General features: G+C 44.3%; 1 protein-coding gene across 3 annotated transcripts in view; it reads left to right on the top strand.

Moving 5' to 3' along the window:
* The window catches only part of LOC124010952 (drebrin-like), a 126,216-nt gene extending 103,288 nt beyond the window's left edge, over nt 1-22,928 (top strand). Inside the window, exons 4-15 of one of the 3 annotated variants that reach the window (XM_046323799.1) lie at nt 956-1,030; nt 3,615-3,764; nt 4,905-4,982; nt 5,466-5,617; nt 5,705-5,762; nt 6,528-6,581; nt 6,969-7,083; nt 8,130-8,258; nt 12,279-12,392; nt 18,597-19,045; nt 21,827-21,917; nt 22,775-22,928. In XM_046323799.1, the coding sequence (XP_046179755.1) occupies nt 956-1,030; nt 3,615-3,764; nt 4,905-4,982; nt 5,466-5,617; nt 5,705-5,762; nt 6,528-6,581; nt 6,969-7,083; nt 8,130-8,258; nt 12,279-12,392; nt 18,597-19,045; nt 21,827-21,917; nt 22,775-22,827 (1,518 nt within the window). In that variant the 3' untranslated portion in view covers nt 22,828-22,928. Of the gene's footprint in view, nt 1-955; nt 1,046-3,614; nt 3,765-4,904; nt 4,983-5,465; nt 5,618-5,704; nt 5,763-6,527; nt 6,582-6,968; nt 7,084-8,129; nt 8,259-12,278; nt 12,393-18,596; nt 19,046-21,826; nt 21,918-22,774 lie in introns of all 3 variants that reach the window. The other 2 variants (XM_046323791.1, XM_046323808.1) reach the window with 2 other exon arrangements.
* The last annotated feature ends 1,349 nt before the right edge of the window (nt 22,929-24,277 follow it).

Raw genomic sequence — 24,277 nt, 5'->3', positions numbered from 1 at the left:
GTATTGTAAATCTCAGGCACTGCAGTCACCCATCAACTCCCCTCTTAAAAATAAAACAGAAAATCTAAGTTTCCTGTGGTCCTCATTATAAGTTCTAATGTGATTCAATACAAAAGTTCTCCAGAGATGTGTTATTAACTAGGAGGTGAATGGCCCTGGAATTGGTGTACCAGTTCAGTAGCCATGTGTTTTTATGGTTGATTAGTATTCCACTATTCCTTTAATGTATTCAGTGGCCATTGTGTTGTTTTGAATAGGTTATGGTCATGTAATGCTACCAGGAATGTTCCTGTTGAGACACAATGCTTCATTCACTCATAATTACTACTGTTAAACTGGACACAAAGACAACATTTTGAATAGAATACAAAGAGCACATCCAGTCCTTTCAATGTGGTTACTTTGATTGATGATGATGATGTCGACGGTGATGATGACACTACTACTGTATTGTTGAAGTCGGAAACACACAGGAGCTCTAACCCTGTCTCCTCCCTCCCTCTTCTCGAACTCTCTCTCCCTCTCTCTTCTCTCTCCCCCCACTCCCCCTCTCGTCTCCCTCTCTTCTCTCTCTGTCTCCTCTCCCTCCCCCACTCCCCCTCTCGTCTCCCTCTGTCTCCTCTCCCTCCTCCACTCCCCCTCTCCCTCTCTTTCTCCCTATCCTCTCCCCCTCTCCCTCTCTCCTCTCCCTCTCTCCCTCCCCCCACTCCCCTCTCATCTCCCTCTGCCTCCTCTCTCTCCTCTCTCTCCTCCACTCCCTCTCTTTCTCCCTCTCCCCTGTCCCTCTCTCCTCTCTCCTCCACTCCCTCTCTCCTCTCCCTCTCTCCCTCCCCCCACTCCCCCTCTCATCTCCCTGTCTCCTCTCTCTCCTCCACTCCCTCTCTTTCTCCCTCTCCCCCTGTCCCTCTCTCCTCTCCCTCCACTCCCTCTCTCCTCTCCCTCTCTCCTCTCCCAGGTTGGTGAGGATGTGCCTGATGCCAGGAAGTGTCAGTGTGCCAGCCATGTGGCTAACATTGCAGAGTTTTTCCAGGTCAGTCTCACTGAGGTAAACCCAACTGCTACTCTAAGACTTTTGAAACTGTTTATTAAAACTAGCCTGGATGACTAGCTTAATTAAAACATATTTGATGTTGTCTGATGAATGCTATCTGCCCTTCTGGGCCCGTATTTTTAATGTATCTCAGAGTAAGAGTGCTGATCTCTGATCAGTTCCCCTCTGTCCATTATCTTATTCATTCGGATCTAAAAAGACAAACTGATTCCCTACTCTGAGAGGTTTCATGAATATTGGCCCAGATTGTCATTCAGGGTTTTTCAGTGATTCATCTGGGTGACATGGTGGATCTAAAACCTAGTGTGAAAGACTCAGTATTGTCCTCCACCAGCCAAACCAGAGCAGCATACATAGGGCCATTAGCTTCTAGCTTCCTATTGAGATTCTTCTCAGTGGTCTCAAGGGTATAGGAGTGATTCCAATGATCTGCCCACAGGGTCAGTAGAGATAGTGTGTGTGTGCATGCCTGCGTACAGTACCTGGCAGTCAGCTGATGATGCACAGTGTCTGTGTCTGTAGTGTGTCTGTGTCTGTACTGTAGTGTGTCTGTGTGTGTGTGCATGCACTTGTGTATATGTATGTATGACTAACACAGCACTCTCTATGGTTATTGTGAGCAAGGCGCTTGGCAGTAGTTGCAAGCTGAATAGAAATCCTCTCTGCCTTTTATCTATGATATCTCCTGAATGTGTGTGTATGTGTGGGGTGGGTGTGTGTGTTTGAGAGAGAGAGAGTTTTTCTCCTGACTGTGAAGGCCATGGAGCTTAAGGAATCTCTAGACAGATTCCTTCAGTCAATTGATGTGAAGTGTCAAGCAACTTCTCCATAACAGCTCTTTTCACTGGCCATTCTGACTGATCTGCTTGCTCACACTGTCGGCTCTGGCCTTGTATTTAATGTGGGGTTAGCTGGTTGAAAATACTCTATCGAGCTGGAAGTTGCAGACACCTGTCAGGTCTCTCTCTCTCTCTCTCTCTCTCTCTCTCTCTCTCTCTCTCTCTTCTCTCTCTCTCTCTATCTCTCTCTCCCTCTCTCTCTCTCTCTCTCTCTCTCTCTCTCTCTCTCTCTCTCTCTCTCTCTCTCTCTCTCTCTCTCTCTCTCTCTCTTCTCTTTCTCTCTCTCTCTCTCTCTCTCTCTCTCTCTCTCTCTCTCTCTCTCTCTCTCTCTCTCTCTCTCTCTCTCTCTCTCTCTCTCTCTCTCTCTCTCTCTCTCTCTCTCTCTCTCTCTCTCTCTCTCTCTCTTTCTCGCTCTCTCTTCTTTCTCTCTCTCTGTCTTTCCCTCTCTCTATCTCTCTCTTTCTCTCTTTCTCCCTCTCTCTCTCTATTTTTCTCTCTCTCTCTCTCTTTCTCTTTCTGTTTCTCTTTCTCTCTCTTTCTCTCTCTCTCGCATCCCTTTAGGACATCTGTCTGTCCCTCTCTCTTCCTCCCTGTCCCTCTCTCTTCCTTCCTGTCCCTCTCTCTCTTCCTTCCTGTCCCTCTCTCTCTTCTTCATGTCCCTCTCTCTCTTCCTTCCTCTCCCTCTCTCTCTTCCTTCCTTCCCCTCCCTCTCTCTCTTCCTTCCTCTCCCTCTCTCTCTTCTTTCCTGTCCCCCTCTCTCTCTCTTCCTTCATGTCCCTCTCTCTCTTCCTTCCTGTCCCTCTCTCTCTTCTTCCTGTCCCTCTCTCTTCCTTCCTCTCCCTCTCTCTCTTCCTTCCTTCCCCTCCCTCTCTCTCTTCCTTCCTCTCCCTCTCTCTCTTCCTTCCTGTCCCCCTCTCTCTCTCTTCCTTCCTGTCCCTCTCTCTCTTCCTTCCTGTCGCTCTCTCTCTCTTCCTTCCTCTCCCTCTCTCTCTTCCTTCCCCTCCCTCTCTCTTCCTTCCTGTCCCTCTCTCTCTCTCTTCCTTCCTCTCCCTCTCTCTCTCTTCCTTCCTCTCCCTCTCTCTCTTCCTTCCCCTCCCTCTCTCTTCCTTCCTGTCCCTCTCTCTCTCTCCCTCCTGTCCCTCTCTCTCTTCCTTCCCCTCCCTCTCTCTTCCTTCCTGTCCCTCTCTCTCTCTGCTCCTTCTGTAGCTCAGTTGGTAGAGCATGGCGCTTGTAACGCCAGGGTAGTGGGTTCGATTCCCGGGACCACCCATACCTAGAATGTATGCACACATGACTGTAAGTCGCTTTGGATAAAAGTGTCTGCTAAATGGCATATTATTATTATTATCTTCCTTCCTGTCCCTCTCTCTCTCTCTTCCTTCCTCTCCCTCTCTCTCTTCCTTCCCCTCCCTCTCTCTTCCTTCCTTCCCTCTCTCTCTCTCTCTCTCCTTCCTTCCTCCCTCCTCTCTGAACATGACATAACCACTTTTCTCTTTCCAGCCATGTGTTCTGTGGGTCTAAAGCTAGTGAGTGATGTGTGTGCACATTGCCCCAATCAAAAGTAGTCTGAGGAGGCTTGTGCTCCATGTGCCCTGCAGTCTGACACAAATATAACCTCCACATAACCTCTGAGAGCCTGCTCCTTTTACCGTGGGATACCATCTCACACAAGCCATTTAAAGGGGAAAGGTATACTTCCATTGAAGGTGCTTTTTTGCCCGCAGGGAGTCAACGTCATCATCAACGCCAGCACCATGGAGGACATCGAACCATCTGCCATTGGACAGAGACTGACAAATGGGATGGCTTCGGTAGCCAGCCCCGTCCTCAGCCGGCTGAGAACCAGAGAGGAGGAGAATGGAGAGGATGGAGTGGTAAGAGAGAGGGGGCAGATGGGGGAGGGGTGGAAGAGATGGAGGGGGTGTGAGGTGGAGGGGGTGAGCTGGAGAGAGGGGATTGGAAGGAACCAGAGAAGCGATACAATGACGGAGAGGGAGGTGGAGGGATAGAGAGATGCCTTGAGAGAGAGGTTAAAGGGACAGCGAGATGGAGCCTGGCAGGAGAGGAGGGGGTGTTACGACATAGGTCAAAACAAGTAGTCTGTGAAAGAGCTCTCTATTAGTGTGACACAAGGCCACAGTCATGTTAGTGTTTTAGAGTGTTTTAGAGGAGAGAGAGGGAGAGAGAGACGACAGAGGGAGAGAGAGACAGAGATAAAGGGAGAGGGGGAGAGAGGGGGAGAGAGATAAAGAGAGAGAGCGTTGGAGAGGCCCTCTGAGAGCGAGGCATTGTTAATGTTTAGGAACTTCAACAATGGGCCTTACTATGTATCAGATGGTCCATAAGAAATGAGTCTCTCAGCTGAACAGCTAGCAGGCTCCTTCCTCATTCTCTCTCTGCGTATCTGGACACAACTGAACCAGGACGTTAGGCTAGCCGCTGCGCTAAAGGTACATTACATTCTGATGGATCGTCTACAGTGTCTACAGTCTACAGTGCTACCAAAACATGGCGGCATTAAGCTGAGGTAAATTCCTTGAGTTTAAAGAATGATATATACTGTAGATTAACAAACTAACAAAATGTATTGCGTCACAGGGTTTTACAATGTCACACTGGCACTTTTGAACAGGCTACCTTGTGGATAATATCTATCTTTAAGGCCCGCACCTAAAGGGTTCAAGTACAAGCTGTTCATAATATAGAAGTTAAAGTTATATAACTCCATATAAATCATATCCAGGCAATGGTGCACAATAAGTGATACGGTAATTGTGTGTCGAACAGAAATATGACACTATATGTCTAGTCTGACCCTGTTGGTTACGGGTGGTGTGGTGCGATAGGATTTGGAGGGCACAGTAATTGTACTATAGCAGACGCTGACCCTGAGCTGTGTGTGTGTGTGTGTGTGTGTGTGTGTGCCATGGTTCTTTGACTAATGGTTGTAACCAACCACTTCCCCTTCCTCTCTCCTCTCTCCTTTCCTCTCTCCCTATTGGGCGGATGTCCAGGGCACCGTGTACACCAAAACCAACGCAGAGATTGAGATGAAGAAGATCAATAGAGAGGAATTCTGGGAACAAGCCAAGGTAGGAATGAACATGATTCCCGCTAACGTCAGGAGGGAGGAAAGAAGTGATGGAGGGCGGGGGGTGTGACTGGGACAAGGACTCTGGAGACAGGAAGAGCAGCACTGTTATCTGTTTTCTCTACCTTCTCCTCAGACTAGGAATGATAGCATGAATAGTGGTTTCAATTGGAGTGTGTAGGAGTAGGATCTAAACAAAGTCAAAAAATGTCCCCCGTCTTCCAGAAGCAACGCCACAAGCCAATGAGACAGACTCAAATGAGATATGACATCCATTGCTCTCTGTCCTTGAGGTTATTTGAATTTGAATCATTGTGAGCGGGCGGCTTTGCCCTTTACATGTTAGTTTGTGTTGATTTTGCTCAATAGAAGGACCAAATGTTCTGTTTCTCATTTTAGTCATTGATGTTTTATGTTGTGACAAATTGGTTATTGAAGTATTGAACAAATGTTGAAATATATTTCTGTCTTTTGTGTGTACCAGCGTGAGGAAGAGTTGAGAAAGGAGGAGGAGAGGAAGAAGGTTGCGGAGGAGAGGCAACGCTTCGAGGAGGAGAGGATGGAGCTGGAAAGGAAAGAGCAGGAGGATAGAGAGAAGAGGTACCGCGAGAGGGAGAGGCAGATCGAGGAACACAGGTGGGCCGCAGTGACTTATGGGTAGTGTGTTGTATCACGGAAACTCTGGTGCTTGGTCCATGTGGTAACTCTGTGTGTGTGGAGCAGAAAGAAGATACAGGAGGAAGAGGAGGCCAAAGAGAGGACACGGAACCAGCCCCTCGTAGTAAGTGTGTGTGTCTGTGTCTGTGTCTGTGTCTGTGTCTGTGTCTGTGTCTGTGTCTGTGTCTGTGTCTGTGTCTGTGTCTGTGTCTGTGTGTGTGTGTGTGTGTGTGTGTGTGGTGTGTGTGTGTGTGTGTGTGTGTGTGTGTGTGTGTGTGTGTGTGTGTGTGTGTGTGTGTGTGTGTGTGTGTGTGTGTGTGTGTGTGTGTGTGTGTGTGTGTGTGTGTGTGTGTGTGTGTGTGTGTGTGTGTGTGTGTGTGTGTGTGTGTGTGTGTGCGCCAGAGCATTATGTGTATTCTCTGTTCCATTCCTTGCCACCACTGAAAGAGGCAGTCTGCTTTTAGAGAACATTTCTGATCTCATTTCAAGACTAGTCATAATGCATCATTGATATTGTCTGGGAAAAAAATATTAAGAAACAAGAATTCTATTTCATTATCCTGTTTTTAAAAATCCAACTTTAATTCAATAGTAGCATCAACATTAATAATTTCAGCCCTGGCACGACATGACACAAGAAGATTTATTCTCCAAATATTGGACCGTACAATGTTTTCACTTCTCTCCTTCCTTTTACCATTCCACAAGAGCCATCGTTATTTTAAGATTCTCACTTCCTTCTAAAACAATACTTCTGCTTTCAGATCACTTTGAAAATGCCAGCTTGAACGCCTGTGATTTTGTAATGGCTGCCATGCTGTGAGAATGGAATTACTTTGTAGGCTGTTTCCTTGTACCCATCTCTCTCTCTCTCTCTCTCTCTCTGCAGACAGCAGAACCTAGCTATGAGGACCTGGAGAAGGAGAAGGAGTCTGAAGTGGAGGTGGGTTTCAGTCCCAATGGGGGGATTCATTGCATACAGAAAATCAACTCTGTATATCCTATTCTGTGCCTCTCTAGTGTTAGTAGGCTGAGACTGAGAGAGTAAAGTAGAATGTAGCCTAGACTCCTGACCTGTATATATGTGTCATTGTGACAGTAGCACTCCTGGGCTTTGGATCTGTGTTAGTGGGACCAGGCTACACTGGGATATTTGTCTCTGGCTCTCTGTGTGTAAGGTCAATTCTGTCTGAGTGTGTGTGCTCCTACGTGCATTTGTGGTGTGAGTGTATTACCTATGTGCGATGAGTATCTTGTGTGTGTGTGTGTGTGTGTGGGGGGGGGGTGCTCTATGTGTCTAACGTTGTACTGTATGTATGTTTGTTGACAGGAGGCGAAAGCCCTCATTGCCCAACGGGCGGACAACCCCAGGGAGTTCTTTAAGCAGAAGGAAAAGGCTGTGGCTACTGGTTTGGACATCTCCCCTGTCTCTAGTCACAGGACCGGTAAGACCAGGAAGACGGAGGAGATGGAAGGAGGGAGGGAGGCAGAGAGGGAGGGCTTGGGTCACCTGACCACCATTTGTCCTGTCATTCACCTCCCCACAGGCTTCAGTCCCTGTACTCTACTGTATGTCACCAGTGTGTCTGTCATCACTGTGTATGAGTGGACAGAGCCTGTTGGACCTAGACACCTGGGTATACCACAGAGATCTGGAAGGCAGGAGAACCGTTGGAGTAGAATTCAGACTAAGATGAGAAGTAATCCAGTTGAAGACAGAGGAAGATGAAGATGGACTGCTGTAGCAGTTATCCCTTGCAGGCTACATAGATACGGAAAGCAAGTGGTACCAAGGAGACAGTTGGAGTGGATGGAGATTGGAACAAGTGCCTGACTCAGTGAGGGTCTCTGAACAAGACAACACACTGTCTCTCCTCTCCACCTGCAAACCCAAAGAATCTCCCTGAAACAATATCTGTTTTTGTCTAGAAGCAACAGGATACTTTCATTATTGGAGAAAGTCTCTGTGTTCATTCCATCTTAACATACTGAACTGAATCCATGTTCCTTCCTCCATCGTTAATGAGCTTGGTGCCGTGCTTCTACTACTGCCTGCTTTGTCCACAGTGGCATTACCACACTAACAACTCTCCCTCTTCTTTATATGTCTCTTTGATTTGATTCATGGTTGTGCATCCATTTGTCTTGTCGTCCGTCTCTCCATCCATCCATCCGTTCGTTTTATTCGTCCGGTGTCTCCCTCTGTTCTTTGGATCCTCTCTTGAGCGTCTCTTCTTCTATTCTGTCCTCACTATTGGGTTTCTATGGGACCATACCCATCCTCCCACAACCCTTCACTTCTCACCGGGGATCCTCCTGGGCCTTGCCTCGCTTTATCTTGACTTTCTCCTTCCTGTCTTCCTTCTACTCTCCCCTGTCTCTCTTTTCTCTGTGTCCCTCTATCACTCTCTCCCTCTCTCGTCTTTCCCTGTCCTCCCCGCGTCTGTATGTATGTGTGTGTGTCACCACCCTGGGCCCTGTCTCTTACCAGGCCGTTTGGACAGCCCGTTACCAGGCCGTTTGGACAGCCCGTTTTTGAAGCAGCAGCACAGTCCCAGCGAGCCCAGTCCGCCCCCCCTCCGCACCCCACCTCACGCGAGGCTGCAGCCCACTGCCCCCGGTAGGTACTGGACAGGAGGAGGAGCAGGGAGGCCCCCCCCCCACCCCCACATTACCACAGTAGAGGACATGTCCCCTGTCACCCCAAATCATCCCCTGAAGCTGCTGTAACAAACTCAGCCCCCTCTCCTGCACCATACCACCTACCCCCCACTAGCTCAGAGCACAACTGTGGCTACCTACTGTTAGCTAACCTGGGCTTGACGTGCTCTATTTTATTGTGAGTCCTTGCAGAGCCTGAATTAGATATCTCCATGGTAAAGTAGACCAGATTGGTACTGTCTGTAGGAGATGGGTGGCTGTGCAGTGTGCTAAAAGCACTTCCGGTGTGATGACAGATCCTGTTCTCCACTAAAGGCTGTGTCTCAGTCAGTCAGCACTCTCCTGGTTTGGCCTCTCTCTCTACACCCACTCTGATGCAGTTTGCTTTTAGTTGTCTTGCTGATGATGGCAGCTTATATCAAAGAGCGGAGTTGATCATGACCCTTAGTTCTGCCTACTACTTAGTGCCTCTTATATCTCCTTTTACAAATGAATCTGTGTACTAACTACCCTAACTTACTAACACACTATCTTGTCAACCGCCTTCAGTCTTCCACATGCCAATGATGTTTACTCCATGATCCCTCTCGGTCACCATATTTATCTGACTGATCTTTTATCCAGGGTTGTGGGGATGAGCGTAGGATGGTTAGGGGAAAAGTCCTAGTGAACGGGGCAGGTTTCCCCTGGAGGAGAGAAGGAGAAATGGAGGAGAATAATAGAAACCTGCATAGGTTCCATGCTCCATTATTTGTTTTGCCAATCTTACTGCGTATCCACCTTTACCCCATCTACCCATCATCCCTGCCCCGTTTCTCCGTCCGCACACACCTCCGTACCTCCTGACGAATGACCTGTGAGTGTGTGTTCCGTCGTTATCGAGCTGCCCGTGGTCTCAGGAACTGTGTTGCGTACCCTGTGGGCCCTGTGTGTCCATGCAGTACATGGATGTTACCCCTGACCTATGTAGAGTATTGTACCAAACATTGTACTGTAATTGTTTCCTAATGTTTTGTCTGTGTCTGTGTAAGGGTGGCCAACCAGTTCTAACCAGTTCCAGCTAGTTCTAACCAGATCCTACTAGATCAAACCAGGTCCTAGTAGTTCCATCCATCAGCTAAGTCATGAAATTAGTTTAAATGAAAATGGATTCCTATACCACCATCATGACCTTTTCACCTCGGTGTATTGACCCCTTAAATTGAAACTGTTTATAAATGGTTCAGCGTTGATGAGGACGAGGCAATATTCTATCCTCCTCTATTCTCTTTCGTATTTAAAGAGCCCTCGATTTGAAAGGAAATGGCAAGTCCACCCAAGCAAGATGCTGCTGTCAATATATATAATGAGTAGTCACATAGGGTCATTCATCTCTATGTCCTGTTGTTTCCAGTCACAGTGATGTTGGTCATTATTGTTGGTTTGCCTTGGCTCTTAGTAATTACATGTTCTGTTATTGTGTTTGTAGTTCCTGGTCCTAATTGAATTGAAGGGAATTGTGTTTGGTGTATCAGCCTGTATAATGTGTTTGCCGGGGTTTATTCGTTGAGTGGATATTTTTTGTTTCTCATCCAGATGCGCCCTCATTCTTTGCAAAGTACATACAGACAGCAGAGAATCATCAGCTGCCTCCGGAACTTTTAATGGACTTTACACACACCCAAAATGTATACTGGGGCAGTTTATATGTTTATATGTCTTGACTGATTAAATCAGTCAATCAAAAAAAAGGAATCCTGCACTGAGTATTGCTGCTCCCAAAAGTGAATTCACTGTTTAAAGACAAACAGCATCACCGTGAAGATCTTTATCAGAGGGTAGTATTGCTTGAGGTGCTGAAGATTCCCCCAACCACAAATCTCAGATCAGATCATTGGATATCTGATCCTGTATCAGTGGTTAGGGGCAACTTCTAGCTCCATATGGAGTACTGTTGCTGCAGCTCATGCATGGGATTGACACTACTGCTGCTACTGCTCTACTGTGTTACTTCTACACTATATATACAAAAGTATGTGGACACTCCTTCGAATTAGTGGATTCAGCTATTTCAGCCACACCCATTGCTGACAGGTGTATAAAATCGAGCACACAGCCATGCAAACTCCAAAGACAAACATTGTCAGTAGAATGTCCTTCCTGAAGAACTCAGTGACTTTCAACGTTGCACTGTCATAGGATGCCACCTTTCCAACAAGTCAGTTTGTCAAATTCCTGCCCTGCTAGAGCTGCCACGGTCAACTGAAAGTGCAGTCATTGTGAAGTGGAAACGTCTAGGAGCAAGTGGTAGACCACACAAGCTCACAGAACAAGACCGCCGATTGCTGAAGCGCACATTGCATAAACATCACCTGTCTTCGGTTACAACACCCACTACCGAGTACCAAACTGCCTCTGGAAGCAACGTCAGCACAAAAACTGATCGTCGGGCGCTTCATGAAATGGGTTTCCATGGCCGTGCAGCCACACACAAGACTAAGATCACCATGCGCAGTCCCAACAGTCTGCTGGAGTGGTGAAAAGCTCGCCGCCATTGGACTCTGGAGCAGTGGAAACGCGTTCTCTGGAGTGATGAATCACACTTCACCATCTGGCAGTCCAACTTTGTGGCCCTTTCCTGTTTCAGCATGACAATGCCCCTGTGCACAAAGTGAGGTCCACACAGAAATGGTTTGTTGAGATCGTTGTGGTAGAACTTGACTGGCCTCCACAGAGCCCTGACCTCACAACCCCATCAAACACCCTTGGGATGAATTGGAACTTCGACTACGAGCCAGGCCTAATCGCCCAACATCAGTGCCTGACCTCACTAATGCTCTTGTGGCTGAATGGAAGCAAGTCCCCACAGACATTTTCCAATATCTAGTGGAAAGCCTTCCCAGAAGAGCGGAGGCTGTTATAGCAGGAAAGGGGGGACCAACTCCATATTAATGTCCATGATTTTGGAATGAGATGTTCGGCGAACACGTGTCCACATACTTTTGGCCAGTGTATTTGCTGAAATGCCTGATGGAAAGGACCCACGCTTCACCATCACCAGTGATGTTACGTCACATGATCTCATCCCCAGATACATTTGAGCTTTAGCAGAAATGCTCTGCCACAGTTGCTGTTGCACCATTCAAGTCAAGCCTGAAAACAAATAACCACGCCATTGTGATTGAAATTGAATGCAGTGTTCTGGCTAGCCTGACTGCTCATTGTGACCAATGGTTATTTTAATTGTGTTCATGTGATTTTGTGGTGGCATTTGGTCTGTGTTTGGGAACATTTTGAATGTGTTGGTGATTTGATTGTTGGGTGGTACAGTATTTTCATTCTGTTAGTGATTTAATTGTTTGGTGGCATTTTGATTGATATGATTGTGTGATGTTGATGTTTGGTGGCATTTTGATTGATATGATTGTGTGATGTTGATGTTTGGTGGCATTTTGATTGGGATTGATATGATTGTGTGATGTTGATGTTTGTTGGCATTTTGATTGGGATTGATATGATTGTGTGATGTTGATGTTTGGTGGCATTTTGATTGGGATTGATATGACTGTGTGATGTTGATGTTTGGTGGCATTTTGATTGGGTTTGATATGATTGTGTGATGTTGATGTTTGGTGGCATTTTGATTGGGATTGATATGATTGTGAGATGTTGATGTTTGGTGGCATTTTGATTGGGATTGATATGACTGTGAGATGTTGATGTTTGGTGGCATTTTGATTGGGATTGATATGATTGTGTGATGTTGATGTTTGTTGGCATTTTGATTGGGATTGATATGATTGTGTGATGTTGATGTTTGTTGGCATTTTGATTGGGATTGATATGATTGTGTGATGTTGATGTTTGGTGGCATTTTGATTGATATGATTGTGAGATGTTGATGTTTGGTGGCATTTTGATTGATATGATTGTGTGATGTTGATGTCTGGTGGTGATGGTTTGAAGTTGTTATGGTGTACACTTTCTGATATTCCTCCAGATGGCGATGATGAAGGGAGCTTAGATCACAGTATGGGAACGTCCTCAACGCCTATCCCCAAAATAGTCACCACACCCATCCAGGAGGCGGAGGATGACAGCCGGAACGAGTGGGGTAAGATTAGGCAGGGTTGGGTTATACTGGGGTAAGGCTACTATAGGCTACTTTGTACATGGCTAATGTTAGCATTGAAAGTCATTGAGAGCACTTACACTGTTGGATATGATTCATCCCAGACAAACAAAGACAGCGGGCACACACACACATTCACACGTTCCTTTACAGCTATTACACCATGTAAAGGAACAACATCCTAATTAAAAACATTTCACAATCTGGATTCATGTCAACTCCGTTAGACACCACAAAAGGCATTTCATTTTTACAATTATTGTCCAACAAGTATTTAAAGGCCTTAATTCTAACATTAGATTATTCAAATATGTAATACAAATCTCAAAACTTCTTTTGTTTTGTTTATAGCACTATAAAATGCTCCAGGGCAAATTTCATTAGCATTTTTGGCATGTTTTTTTTCTTCTGGATTTAGAACTTTTAAAAAACATTTATAAAGCACAGCAAATACACACAAAAATAAAGCATATGTTGCAGAACAGTGATTACATTTTGTTTTTATATTAACCAAACCATTTTGACTCCATCAATGACAGAGTTGACCACAGATACTCAAAACAGATATATTTTTGCCTATAAAAATAAAAGTTCAATACAAACATTTGTAAAATATGGAAAATTATTGATGTGAAAATCCCCAATAAAAACAAAACTTCTATCCGATCTTTAAGCACCCTGATGATGCTGACGTTAGACAGAAAACGGAACTAGTGGATGTTTTACGGAGTTGACAAAAATATAACATTTTGTTCTTCATTCAGGTGGTAAATCAAATCAAATCAAATCGAATCTAATTTTATTTGTCACATACACATGGTTAGCAGATGTTAATGCAAGTGTAGCGAAATGCTTGTGCTTCTAGTTCCGACAATGCAGTGATAACCAACAAGTAATCTAACTAACAATTCCAAAACTACTGTCTTATACACAGTGTAAGGGGATAAAGAATATGTACATAAGGATATATGAATGAGTGATGGTACAGAGCAGCATACAGTAGATGGTACCGAGTACAGTATATACATATGAGATGAGTATGTAGACAAAGTAAACAAAGTGGCATAGTTAAAGTGGCTAGTGATACATGTATTACATAAGGATGCAGTCGATGATGTAGAGTACAGTATATACGTATGCATATGAGATGAATAATGTAGGGTAAGTAACATTATATAAGGTAGCATTGTTTAAAGTGGCTAGTGATATGTTTACATAATTTCCCATCAATTCCCATTATTAAAGTGGCTGGAGTTGGGTCAGTGTCAATGACAGTGTGTTGGCAGCAGCCACTCAATGTTAGTGGTGGCTGTTTAACAGTCTGATGGCCTTGAGATAGAAGCTGTTTTTCAGTCTCTCGGTCCCAGCTTTGATGCACCTGTACTGACCTCGTCTTCTGGATGATAGCGGGGTGAACAGGCAGTGGCTCGGGTGGTTGATGTCCTTGATGATCTTTATGGCCTTCCTGTAACATCGGGTGGTGTAGGTGTCCTGGAGGGCAGGTAGTTTGCCCCCGGTGATGCGTTGTGCAGACCTCACTACCCTCTGGAGAGCCTTAGGGTTGAGGGCGGAGCAGTTGCCGTACCAGGCGGTGATACAGCCCGCCAGGATGCTCTCGATTGTGCATCTGTAGAAGTTTGTGAGTGCTTTTGGTGACAAGCCAAATTTCTTCAGCCTCCTGAGGTTGAAGAGGCGCTGCTGCGCCTTCTTCACGACGCTGTCAGTGTGAGTGGACCAATTCAGTTTGTCTGTGATGTGTATGCCGAGGAATTTAAAACTTGCTACCCTCTCCACTACTGTTCCATCGATGTGGATAGGGGGGGTGTTCCCTCTGCTGTTTCCTGAAGTCCACAATCATCTCCTTAGTTTTGTTGACGTTGAGTGTGAGGTTATTTTCCTGACACCACATTCCGAGGGCCCTCACCTCCTCCCTGTAGGCCGTCTCGTCGTTGTTGTGCTTTGCAAATGTATTCATCCCCCTTTGCCGTTTTTCCTAATTTGTTGCATTACAACCTGTAATTTAAATGGATTTCTATTTGGATTTCATGTAATGGGCATACACAAAATAGTCAAAATTGGTGAAGTGAAATGAAAAAAAAATAACTTTAAAAAAAATAAAAATTTAAAAACGGAAAATTGGTGCATGCATATGTATTCATCCCCTTTGTTATGAAGCCCCTAAATAAGATCCGGTGCAACCAATTACCTTCAGAAGTCACATCATTCGTTAAATCAAGTCCAGCTGTGTGCAATCTAAGTGTCACATGATCTGTCACATTATCTCACCTGTTCTGAAAGGCCCCAGAGTCTGCAACACCACTAAGCAAGGGGAACCACCAAGCAAGCGGCACCATGAAGACCAAGGAGCTCTCCAAACAGGTCAGGGACAAAGTTGTGGAGAAGTACAGATCAGGGTTGGGTTACAAAAAAATATCAGAAACTTTGAACATCCCACGGAGCACCATTTCAATCCATTATTAAAACATGGAAAGAATATGGCACCACAACAAACCTGCCAAGAGAGGACTGCCCACCAAAACTCACAGACCAGGCAGGAGGGCATTAATCTGAGAGGCAACAAAGAGGCTAAAGATAACCCTAAAGGAGCTGCAAAGCTCCACAGTGGAGATTGGCGTACAGTTGAAGTCGGAAGTTTACATACACCTTAGCCAAATACATTTAAACTCAGTTTTTCACAATTCCTGACATTTAAAACCTAAGTGTATGTAAACTTCCAACCTCAACAGTATCTGTCCACAGGACCACTTTAAGCCGTACACTCCAGCGCTGGGCTTTATGGAAGAGTGGCCAGAAAAAAGCCATTGCTTAAAGAAATAAATAAGCAATCATGTTTGGTGTTTGCCAAGATCCAAGTGAGAGACTCCCCAAATATATGGAAGAAGGTACACTCGTCATATGAGACTAAAATTGAGCTTTTTGGCCATCAAGGAAAATGCTATGTCTGGCGCAAACCCAACACCTTTCATCATCCCAAGGACACCATCCCCACAGTGAAGCATGGTTGTGGCAGCATCATGCTGTGGGGATGTTTTTCATCGGCAGGGACTGGGAAAGTAGTCAGAATTGAAGGAATGATGGATGGCGCTAAATACAGGGAAATTCTTGAAGGAAACCTGTTGCAGTCTTCGAGAGATTTGAGACTGGGACGGAGGTTCACCTTCCAGCAGGACAGTGACCCTAAGCATACTGCTAAAGCAACAACCCGAGTGGTTTAAGGGGTAAAGATTTAAATGTCTTGGAATGGCCTAGTCAAAGTGCAGACCTCAATCCAATTGAGAATCTGTGATATGACTTAAAGATTGCTGTTCACCAGCGGAACCCATCCAACTTGAATGAGCTGGAGCAGTTTTGCCTTGAAGAATGGGAAACAATCCCAGTGGCTAGATGTGCCAAGCTTATAGAAACATACCCCAAGAGACTTCAGCTGTAATTGCTGCAAAAAGTGGCTCTACAAAGTATTGACATTGGAGGGGTGAATAGTTATGCACACTCAAGTGTTCTGTTTGTGTCTTATTTCTTGTTTGTTTCACAATAAAAAATATGTAATACATTTTTTTTTTATATATCTTCTAAGTGGTAGGCATGTTGTATAAATCAAATGATACAACCCCCCCCCCCCCAAAAAAAATAGATTTTAAATCCAGGTTGTAAGGCAACAAAATAGGAAAAATGCCAAGGGGGTGAATACTTTCGCAAGCCACTGTATACACTGTAGCAATTTAGTTTTTCCTCAGTTGCTTTAGGACTCTAAAATGAAATTGAGTTTATTTTATTTTTACAGGGACAGTGCACATTAATTAATGTTTCAGTAATAGTGCCAGTTTTAGCCAGCCGGCTAATTTTCAACCACAGTCCCTGGGCAGGTTATTAAAAACAATTACAATATAGACAATCATGGAGCAGTGAGCATACGCAGAGCAACATAGGACAAGCAAGACATAGCATACAGACAGAGCAACATAGAACAAAAAGCAGCAAGACAAAATTCATAAAAGCAACAGTGTTTCCACACCTCACAAGCTACAGACAACATGGAAAGCGGTAATACACAGCTGGGGATTATGATCACAAATCTGATTGACCTTTAGCCATGTATTCATACATTTTGTGAAAGTGTGATAGGTGGTGCAGTTATGTGTGTCTGAAGGCAGTGTATTCCAGACATGGGAAGCTCTCACAGAGAAAGCAGATTTACTAAAGGTGCTTATCCTTAATGGATCTGCTGCCATATGTTTGGGTTTTCTGTTTAACAAAAATACTGTGGAGGGGGAGCCAGGCCATTTAGGATCTTGAATACAAGACATGCGTCGGTGTATTGCACAAGATTTTCCCAACTCGGGAGCTCATGCTTTCTGAGGATGTAACAGTGATGATGGCTATTGGACTTCCTATCAAGCACTCTGAGAGCCTGTTTGTAGACAGACTGAATGGGTTTTAATATTGTACAGCAAGCTTGGGCCCAACTAGTCAAGCTGTATGTTAAGTGGGGGAGTATCGTAGATTTGAAATACAGTTTTCCTTCCTCTGTAGTCAAACAATTTTGTATAAATCGTATAAATCGTAAATTAGCTAGGTTGAATTTGCTTCTCCACTGACACATAGACTTCTGGCTCAGTAGCATCTGTTGCCCTCTTTGTGAAGAACATGCAAACAGTTTTTTTTTCACATTGAGATGCAAACATGAGTCACTGAGCCACTTTGTAACCTGGACCATTACAGTAGTGAGTTCTTGTGCAGCTTGTTGTTTGCTCTTTGCATGCACATATATCACTGTATCATTTGCATACATTTGAACTTCAGACACAGTACACATCATAGCTACGAGTGGGCGACAACTCATTGCTCACTCTGACACACTGAGTTCTGCCTTCAAGGTATGATTTCATCCATCTCAAGGCATCGGGGGAAAGGTTGAACTTGGACAATTTTGTGATGAGAATCTCATGGTTAACAGTATCAAAAGCCTTCCTTAGGTCCAGAAACACAGCCCCAACAACGCCCCCTTTGTCCATCTTGGACTTCACATTTTCCAGAAGAAAGCAGTTGGCCGTTTCTGTGGAGTGTTTCGCTCTGAAGCCAAACTGCATGGAGTGTAATGTGAAGGGGCTGTTGTTGAGGTGGGCAATCAGTTGTTCTGCTACACACTTTTCAACAACCTTTGACACCACAGGTAGTATACTAATGGGCCTGTAGTTACTCACGTCAGCGGGGTCGCCGATTTAAAGATGGCCGTTATTATGGCTGACTTCCATACCCTTGGAAACACCAGAGACCAATAGATGTGTTGGTGACCTTAGTAATGGGGCCAATGAGTGACTCTTTGTAGTTTTTAAGAAAGCTAGAACTCCAGCCCAAACACATCTTTGGCTTTAGAGTTCTTTAGTGAGCTAATCACCTCACCTTTGACTCAGAAACCTCCCTTATGATGAAGACAGGTTGAGCGTCATTTACTAGCACTGAGCCCAAGAAACCAGTGGAGGGGTTCTGTGTCAGTACCCTGACAGAGTCAATAAAGTAGGAATTGAAGGCTATTTCTATTTCGACTGCATCCTGTGTTAGATTGTTATTCACCATGATTTCTTATTCACCATTAAATGTAACATTTGGGGGTTGGGTGCCCCCAAAGCTCATTGGTCCCCTGTCGTGTGTGGGCTGCGGCGGTGTGTGCTACGCCAGTGACACGCATGCACACACACACATCCTGGGACTGTGTGTATTTTCCCAGGCCTATTTTGCCTTCACAGATGGCTGGGCTTCCCCTGCTCATGTCTCTAGTCTCCAGTGGCACTCTGGTACTGTGGACAGTGTTAAAGTACACCACCTGAACACCAATGAGTGTAACAGGAACACAACACAAGGGTATCACTGCGTAGGAGTCCATGTGGTCTCTGAAGTTAAAGCTGTAATTCATGTTGTGGACCTAAGAGATCTTGGACTGTAGGTATACTGTAAGAGCATCAATAAACAGTGTGGTCTTTCTATTGCTGCAACGATGTGTAAGTGGAGTTTATTATCTGTGAACTGTGTGACTAGAATGACAGGGCATACTGATGATCTTCTGACTGTTTCGCTTTGTGTCCTATCAGGGCTTATTGATAACAAGTTTTGACTGTTATCAATAACAGTCCCCCTCCCTCCCTCTCTCTCTACCTTCCTTCCCTCCAGGTGAGCCCAAGCAACAGCCAGGCCCGGTCCAGGACTCCACCCCCACCAAGCCCATTCAGAGCGTGGCACCCCAGACACGCACAGACTCCAAACCCCCATCCTCAACCCCGGACGACTATGACCCCTTCTCAGGCTTCAGGCCTCTGCCTGCCCCCACCACCGCAGACCCCCTGGTGGAGCTATGGGACAGCAGCCCTGCCACCGGCATCGCCCCCTCTCAGGCCCCACACCCTGGAGGGCAAGCCCAGCCCCTGCTGTGCTTTGACGAGATGGGGGATGTACCATTCTGCCCGGGGGGTCCCGAGGGGGTCGAGGAAGAGCCCTCCAGCCTAGTGGATGTGGCCGGGACCCACGATATGACCCTGAGCTACCAGCAAGCACTGCAGCACGCTTCAGATGATACTCAGCTGATGACCAACGGGGAGACCCTGCTCAAAGAAGGGACTCAGGTCAGGAGAGGAGCAGTAGTCATGTTATCTCATATTACAGTATATTGAGCAAAATTACTTGGCAGTACTTTACATGCATGGAGTTGCCCTTATACTTATGCCATTAAGTTGACGGTTTGCCAATACAGCAATACAGCAATACAGCAATACAGCATGTAATTTCTCAGCTGCACAACAACGGTATGTTGTCTGCACTATCTGTATTGTATAATTCCTTATAAAAAAAACAAGTATTATATTATGTGCCACAAGATGTCAGTAAATGCATACCACCGCTGACTTGCTTCTGAAGCTAAGCAGGGTTGGTCCTGGTCAGTTCCTGGATGGGGGACCAGATGCTGCTGGAAGTGGTGTTGGAGGGCCAGTAGGAGGCACTCTTTCCTCTGGTCTAAAAAATATCCCAATGCCCCGGGCATTGATTGGGGACACTGCCCTGTGTAGGGTGCTGTCTTTCAGATGGGACGTTACACGGTATCCTGACTCTCTGAGGTCGTTAAAGATCCCATGGCACTTATCGTAAGAGTAGGGGTGTTAACCCCGGTGTCCTGGCTAAATTCCCAATCTGGCCCTCAAACCATCATGGTCACCTAATAATCCCCAGTTTACAATTGTCTCATTAATCCCCCTCCTCTCCCCTGTAACTATTCCCCAGAACGTTGCTGCAAATGAGAATGTGTTCTCAGTCAACTTACCTGGTAAAATAACGGATAAATCAAATATTCTACATTGGCACTAGTGGGTGCCACCAGTGACCTGGGAGAAAGAGGATGGAGGTTTGTTCTGTGTTCCTGATCTGGAACAAAGATGAACAACCCATAAACAGATATTATAGTACTGAATGATCTGTGGTACAAATTGCCCCCAGATAACCTTGACTGTACTGTACTTGTTTGGACAGAGTGGCTTGGTGATATACAGGGCCTTCAGAAAGTATTCACACCCCTTGACTTTTTACACATGTTGATGTCTTAAAAGACTGAATTTAAAATGGATAAAATGTATAATTTTTGTGACCTACACACAACACCCCATAATATCAAAGTGGAATTTTGTTTTTTGAAATGTTTACAAATGAATTAAAAATGGAAAAAAAATGTCTTCAGTCAATAAATATTAAACCCTTTTTTTATGGCAAGCATAAATAAGTTCAGGAGTATAAATGTCACATACAAAGTTGCATGGAATCACTCTGTGTGCAATAATAGTGTTTAATATGATTTTTAAATGAGTACGCCATATTTGTACCCTACACAAAAAAAACAAAAATGTCACATGCGCCGAATAAAATAAAGTGTAGACCTTAGAGTGAAATTCTTACTTACAAGCCCTTAACCAACAATGCAGTTCAAGAAATAGAGTTCATAAAATATTTACTAAATAAAGTCAAATAAATCAAAAAGTAACACAATACATTTACATAACAATAATGAGGCTATGTACAGTGGGTACCGGAACCCAGTCAATGTGCAGGGGTGAGTTATCTGTAAGGTCTCTCAGTCGAGCAGTGAATTTTAAGCAGATATTCAACCACAAAGACCAGGGAGATTTTCCAATGGTTCGCAAAGAGAAAGAGCACACATTGAATATCCCTTTGAGCATGGTGCAGTTAGTAATGGATGGTGTATCAATACATCCAGTCACTGCAAAGATACAGGCGCCCTTCCCAACGCGGTTGCCAGAGAGGAAGGAAACCGCTCAGGGATTTCACCATGAGGCTAATGGGGATTTTAAAACAGTTTAATGGCTGTGATAGGAGATAACTGGGGATGGATCAATAACATAGTAGTCACACCACAATACTAACATAAATAACAGAGTGAAAACAAGGAAGCCTGTACATAATACAACATATTCCAAAACATGCATGTGGTTTGCAATGAGACACAAAAGTAATACTGCAAAAATGTGGCAAAGATAAAAAACACAATTACTGGATAAAGGTGTTATGTTTGGGGCAAATCCAACACAACACATCGCTGAGTACCACTCTTCATATTTTCAAGCTTGGTGATGGCTGCATTATGTTATGGGTATGCTCGTCATTGGCAAGGACTAGGGAGTTTTTTAGGATAAAAATAAACCGAATAGAGCTAAGCACAGGCAAAATACTAGAGGAAAACCTGTTTCAGTCTGCTTTCCAACAGATACTGGTAGACAAATTCAGCTTTCAGCAGGATAATTTCCTAAAACACAAGGCCAAATATACAGTCTGCTAAGCAACTGTAGTTGCTTACCAAGACAACATTGTATGTTCCCTTGTGGCTTAGTTACACCTTTGACTTAAATTGGCTTGAAAATCTGTGGAAAGACTTGAAAATGGCTGTTTAGCAGTGATCAATAACCAATTTGACAGAGCTTGAAGACATTTTTTAAGACTAATGTGCAAATATTGTACGATCCACGTGTGAAAAGCTCTTAGAGACTTACCCAGAAAGACTGTAATTAGCTGTAATCACTGCCAAAGATGATGTAACATGTATTGACTCGGGGTTGAATACTTTTCAAATGAAGATATATTAGTGTTTTATTTTATTTTAATCAAAAGAATATATATATATATTCTACTTTGAAATGAGAGTATTGTGTAGATTGTTGACTAAAAATTACAATTAAATAATTGTAATCCCATTTTGTAACACAACAAAATGTTTTAAAAAAGTAAAAAGGTGTGATAACTTTCTGAAGGCACTGCAGCAGGAGCATAGTGTGTCTATATGTCTGCATGCATAGAAACAATACTGTTATCAACTAATGTTTCTGCCTTCCTGCCTGTCTGTGCAGCCGAACAAGGGTTACTTCAGCCAATCGCAGGAGGAGGAGAAATGCTCTGCTAAAATGACCCCAACGTCAGTGTTTTATAACAAGCCACCAGGTGAGAGAAGGAGAGCGAGAGAGAGAGAAAGCGAGAGAGAGAGAGAGAGAGAGAGAGTGCGTCATGTCAGGATTAAACATCAAATAACCTTTTTGCCTGAAAGCTGTGAGGATTATTCTGTTGGAAATACATCAATATATGAAAAAGTAGTAACACTGTAAAATAAGGTACCATTTGTAAAGTGTTTGAATAGTTTAGAATTACATAATTGAGTGTTATTTAATCATTTCTAAATGCATTATAAACCATTAATAAACGCTTATATCGCTTTGGTCTAAATAGAGCAATTAACTGCTCAGTGCCAATATTTACCTTCTGTTATTATCCATTTACAAATGCACGTATAATATTCACCCCTTGTGTATAATCATGCAGCCTCATTTTCAATGGTTGGACAGTTAAGCAAAAGTTATTTTCTCCCTATTGGGTGTGATGCATTAGTGCTCTGTCCCAGGAACAGAAAAGGTTGGTTTTCAGACCAATGGTCAACATCGCACTATTTTGACCAATGCGTTATAACCCATTAATTAATGGTTTATAGTGCATTTACAAGTAATTTAATAACCATTAACGACATCATTATAAACCCTTTACAAATGGTACCTTAACAATCACCAGCTTGGCTAATCATGTTGTTGTTACTATTTTATTCAAGAACTGCTGTCACACTTATTTTTGAAGACAGTCTGACTTATGATGCTGATTGTTATAGTATGTGGTTGTTTCTGCCCATTTATTTGACATATTGTAAGACGCCCTGGGTAAAAAGATGAAAGTTTGTGTGTTTGTTTTAGTTTTTTCAAACATTGACCAAGTGTATTTGTGTATGTTTATCTATGCCCTGTGCGTGTGTACAGAGATCGACATCACATGCTGGGACACAGACCCTGTAATGGAAGACAGCGACTAGACCATGGCGAAGTAGTCCGGCCCGGCGGTGGGAAGCAGAAACAACGCATCATCAACAACCAAACAGACTTTTTTTTAAAGTAGTAATAACAAGTCTTGCATTTTAAAAAAAAGTAAAATGTTCTAGAAGGGGAAAAAAACTGATGTTAGCCACAGAAAATGTTTTTGAGTTATTGTTAAAGATGCTAATGGGTTAATAATGAGCTCTTGGTTTTGTGTTTTTAATTTTTTTTCTCCTTTTTTTGCTATGCGGAGTAAATAGTGGGGAGTGGGGAATACTTTCTTCAGAATGTATGTGTCTTCTACAGCAAACTAAACACCCTGTACCAGACAGGTAGCCTATTAGAATGTATAGCAACCCTCCCCCTAAAATGTGGTGCCTGGTGGGAAGAAGGGAGAGTGGGATCAGAGAGGAGTGGTGCCTGATGGGAAGGAGGGAGAGTGGGATCAGAGAGGAGTGGTGCCTGATGGGAAGGAGGGAGAGTGGGATCAGAGAGGAGTGGTGCCTGATGGGAAGGAGGGAGAGTGGGATCAGAGAGGAGTGGTGCCTGATGGGAAGGAGGGAGAGTGGGATCAGAGAGGAGTGGTGCCTGATGGGAAGGAGGGAGAGTGGGATCAGAGAGGAGTGGTGCCTGATGGGAAGGAGGGAGAGTGGGATCAGAGAGGAGTGGTGCCTGATGGGAAGGAGGGAGAGTGGAATCAGAGAGGAGTGGTGCCTAGTGTAATCCTGTAGTCTTTGATGTTTCAGTTTGTCCATGGGGCAATGTGGGGGGAGGGGGGCAGATGAAGGCTGGGATAGCAGTACCGTTGTACTACCCCATAGTAAGACCCTGATACACACAAGGGAGGTATAACAAAATACTTGTTTGGTGCTGTACCAAGTCACTTTGAAACGGAATATCTATTGTAGTTTGTTATCGTTGTGTTGGTTGGCATCTCTCCCAGCAGAAAATCTGACACGTGGAAAATAAGTATGATTTTTCTACCTATTAGAAGTGTTCTATAAATTGACATTCAGGATATTTGAATCATGGCAATAGCGGTAGTCTCTTGTTTTGTCTTCAGTGTTAACTAGGCAATGACTGTATCTAGAGCACTCAGATGGGAATGAGGACGTTCGTCACACATTGTGGCACTATGAACGGAACAGTGTGTCTTGTGCAAAGGTGGTTCTAGAGCTGCTACAGTAGTCTCTGCTTTGTAACACTACACCTTCTTTGCAGTAGATGACACAAATGCACCCTTTTGCTTTCCATGTGTATTTATTTTCCTTGTCCTTCTTTTAAAATGATGCCGTTCACATGCACGTCCCTAGATGGCCTCAGCACCGTTTTGTGTACTATTGTAATTCTACTGTTGGACTACCTCTGTGTTATTTCTTCACAGATCTCATTCTCTCACCCAGTTATCTCGGTTCTGAACAGTCGAAATGAGAACCATTCCGGTGGATT

The sequence above is a fragment of the Oncorhynchus gorbuscha genome, linkage group LG02, assembly GCF_021184085.1.
Source record: "Oncorhynchus gorbuscha isolate QuinsamMale2020 ecotype Even-year linkage group LG02, OgorEven_v1.0, whole genome shotgun sequence".
Lineage (NCBI taxonomy): Eukaryota > Metazoa > Chordata > Actinopteri > Salmoniformes > Salmonidae > Oncorhynchus > Oncorhynchus gorbuscha.
This window is presented reverse-complemented; position numbering and strand designations above follow the sequence as displayed.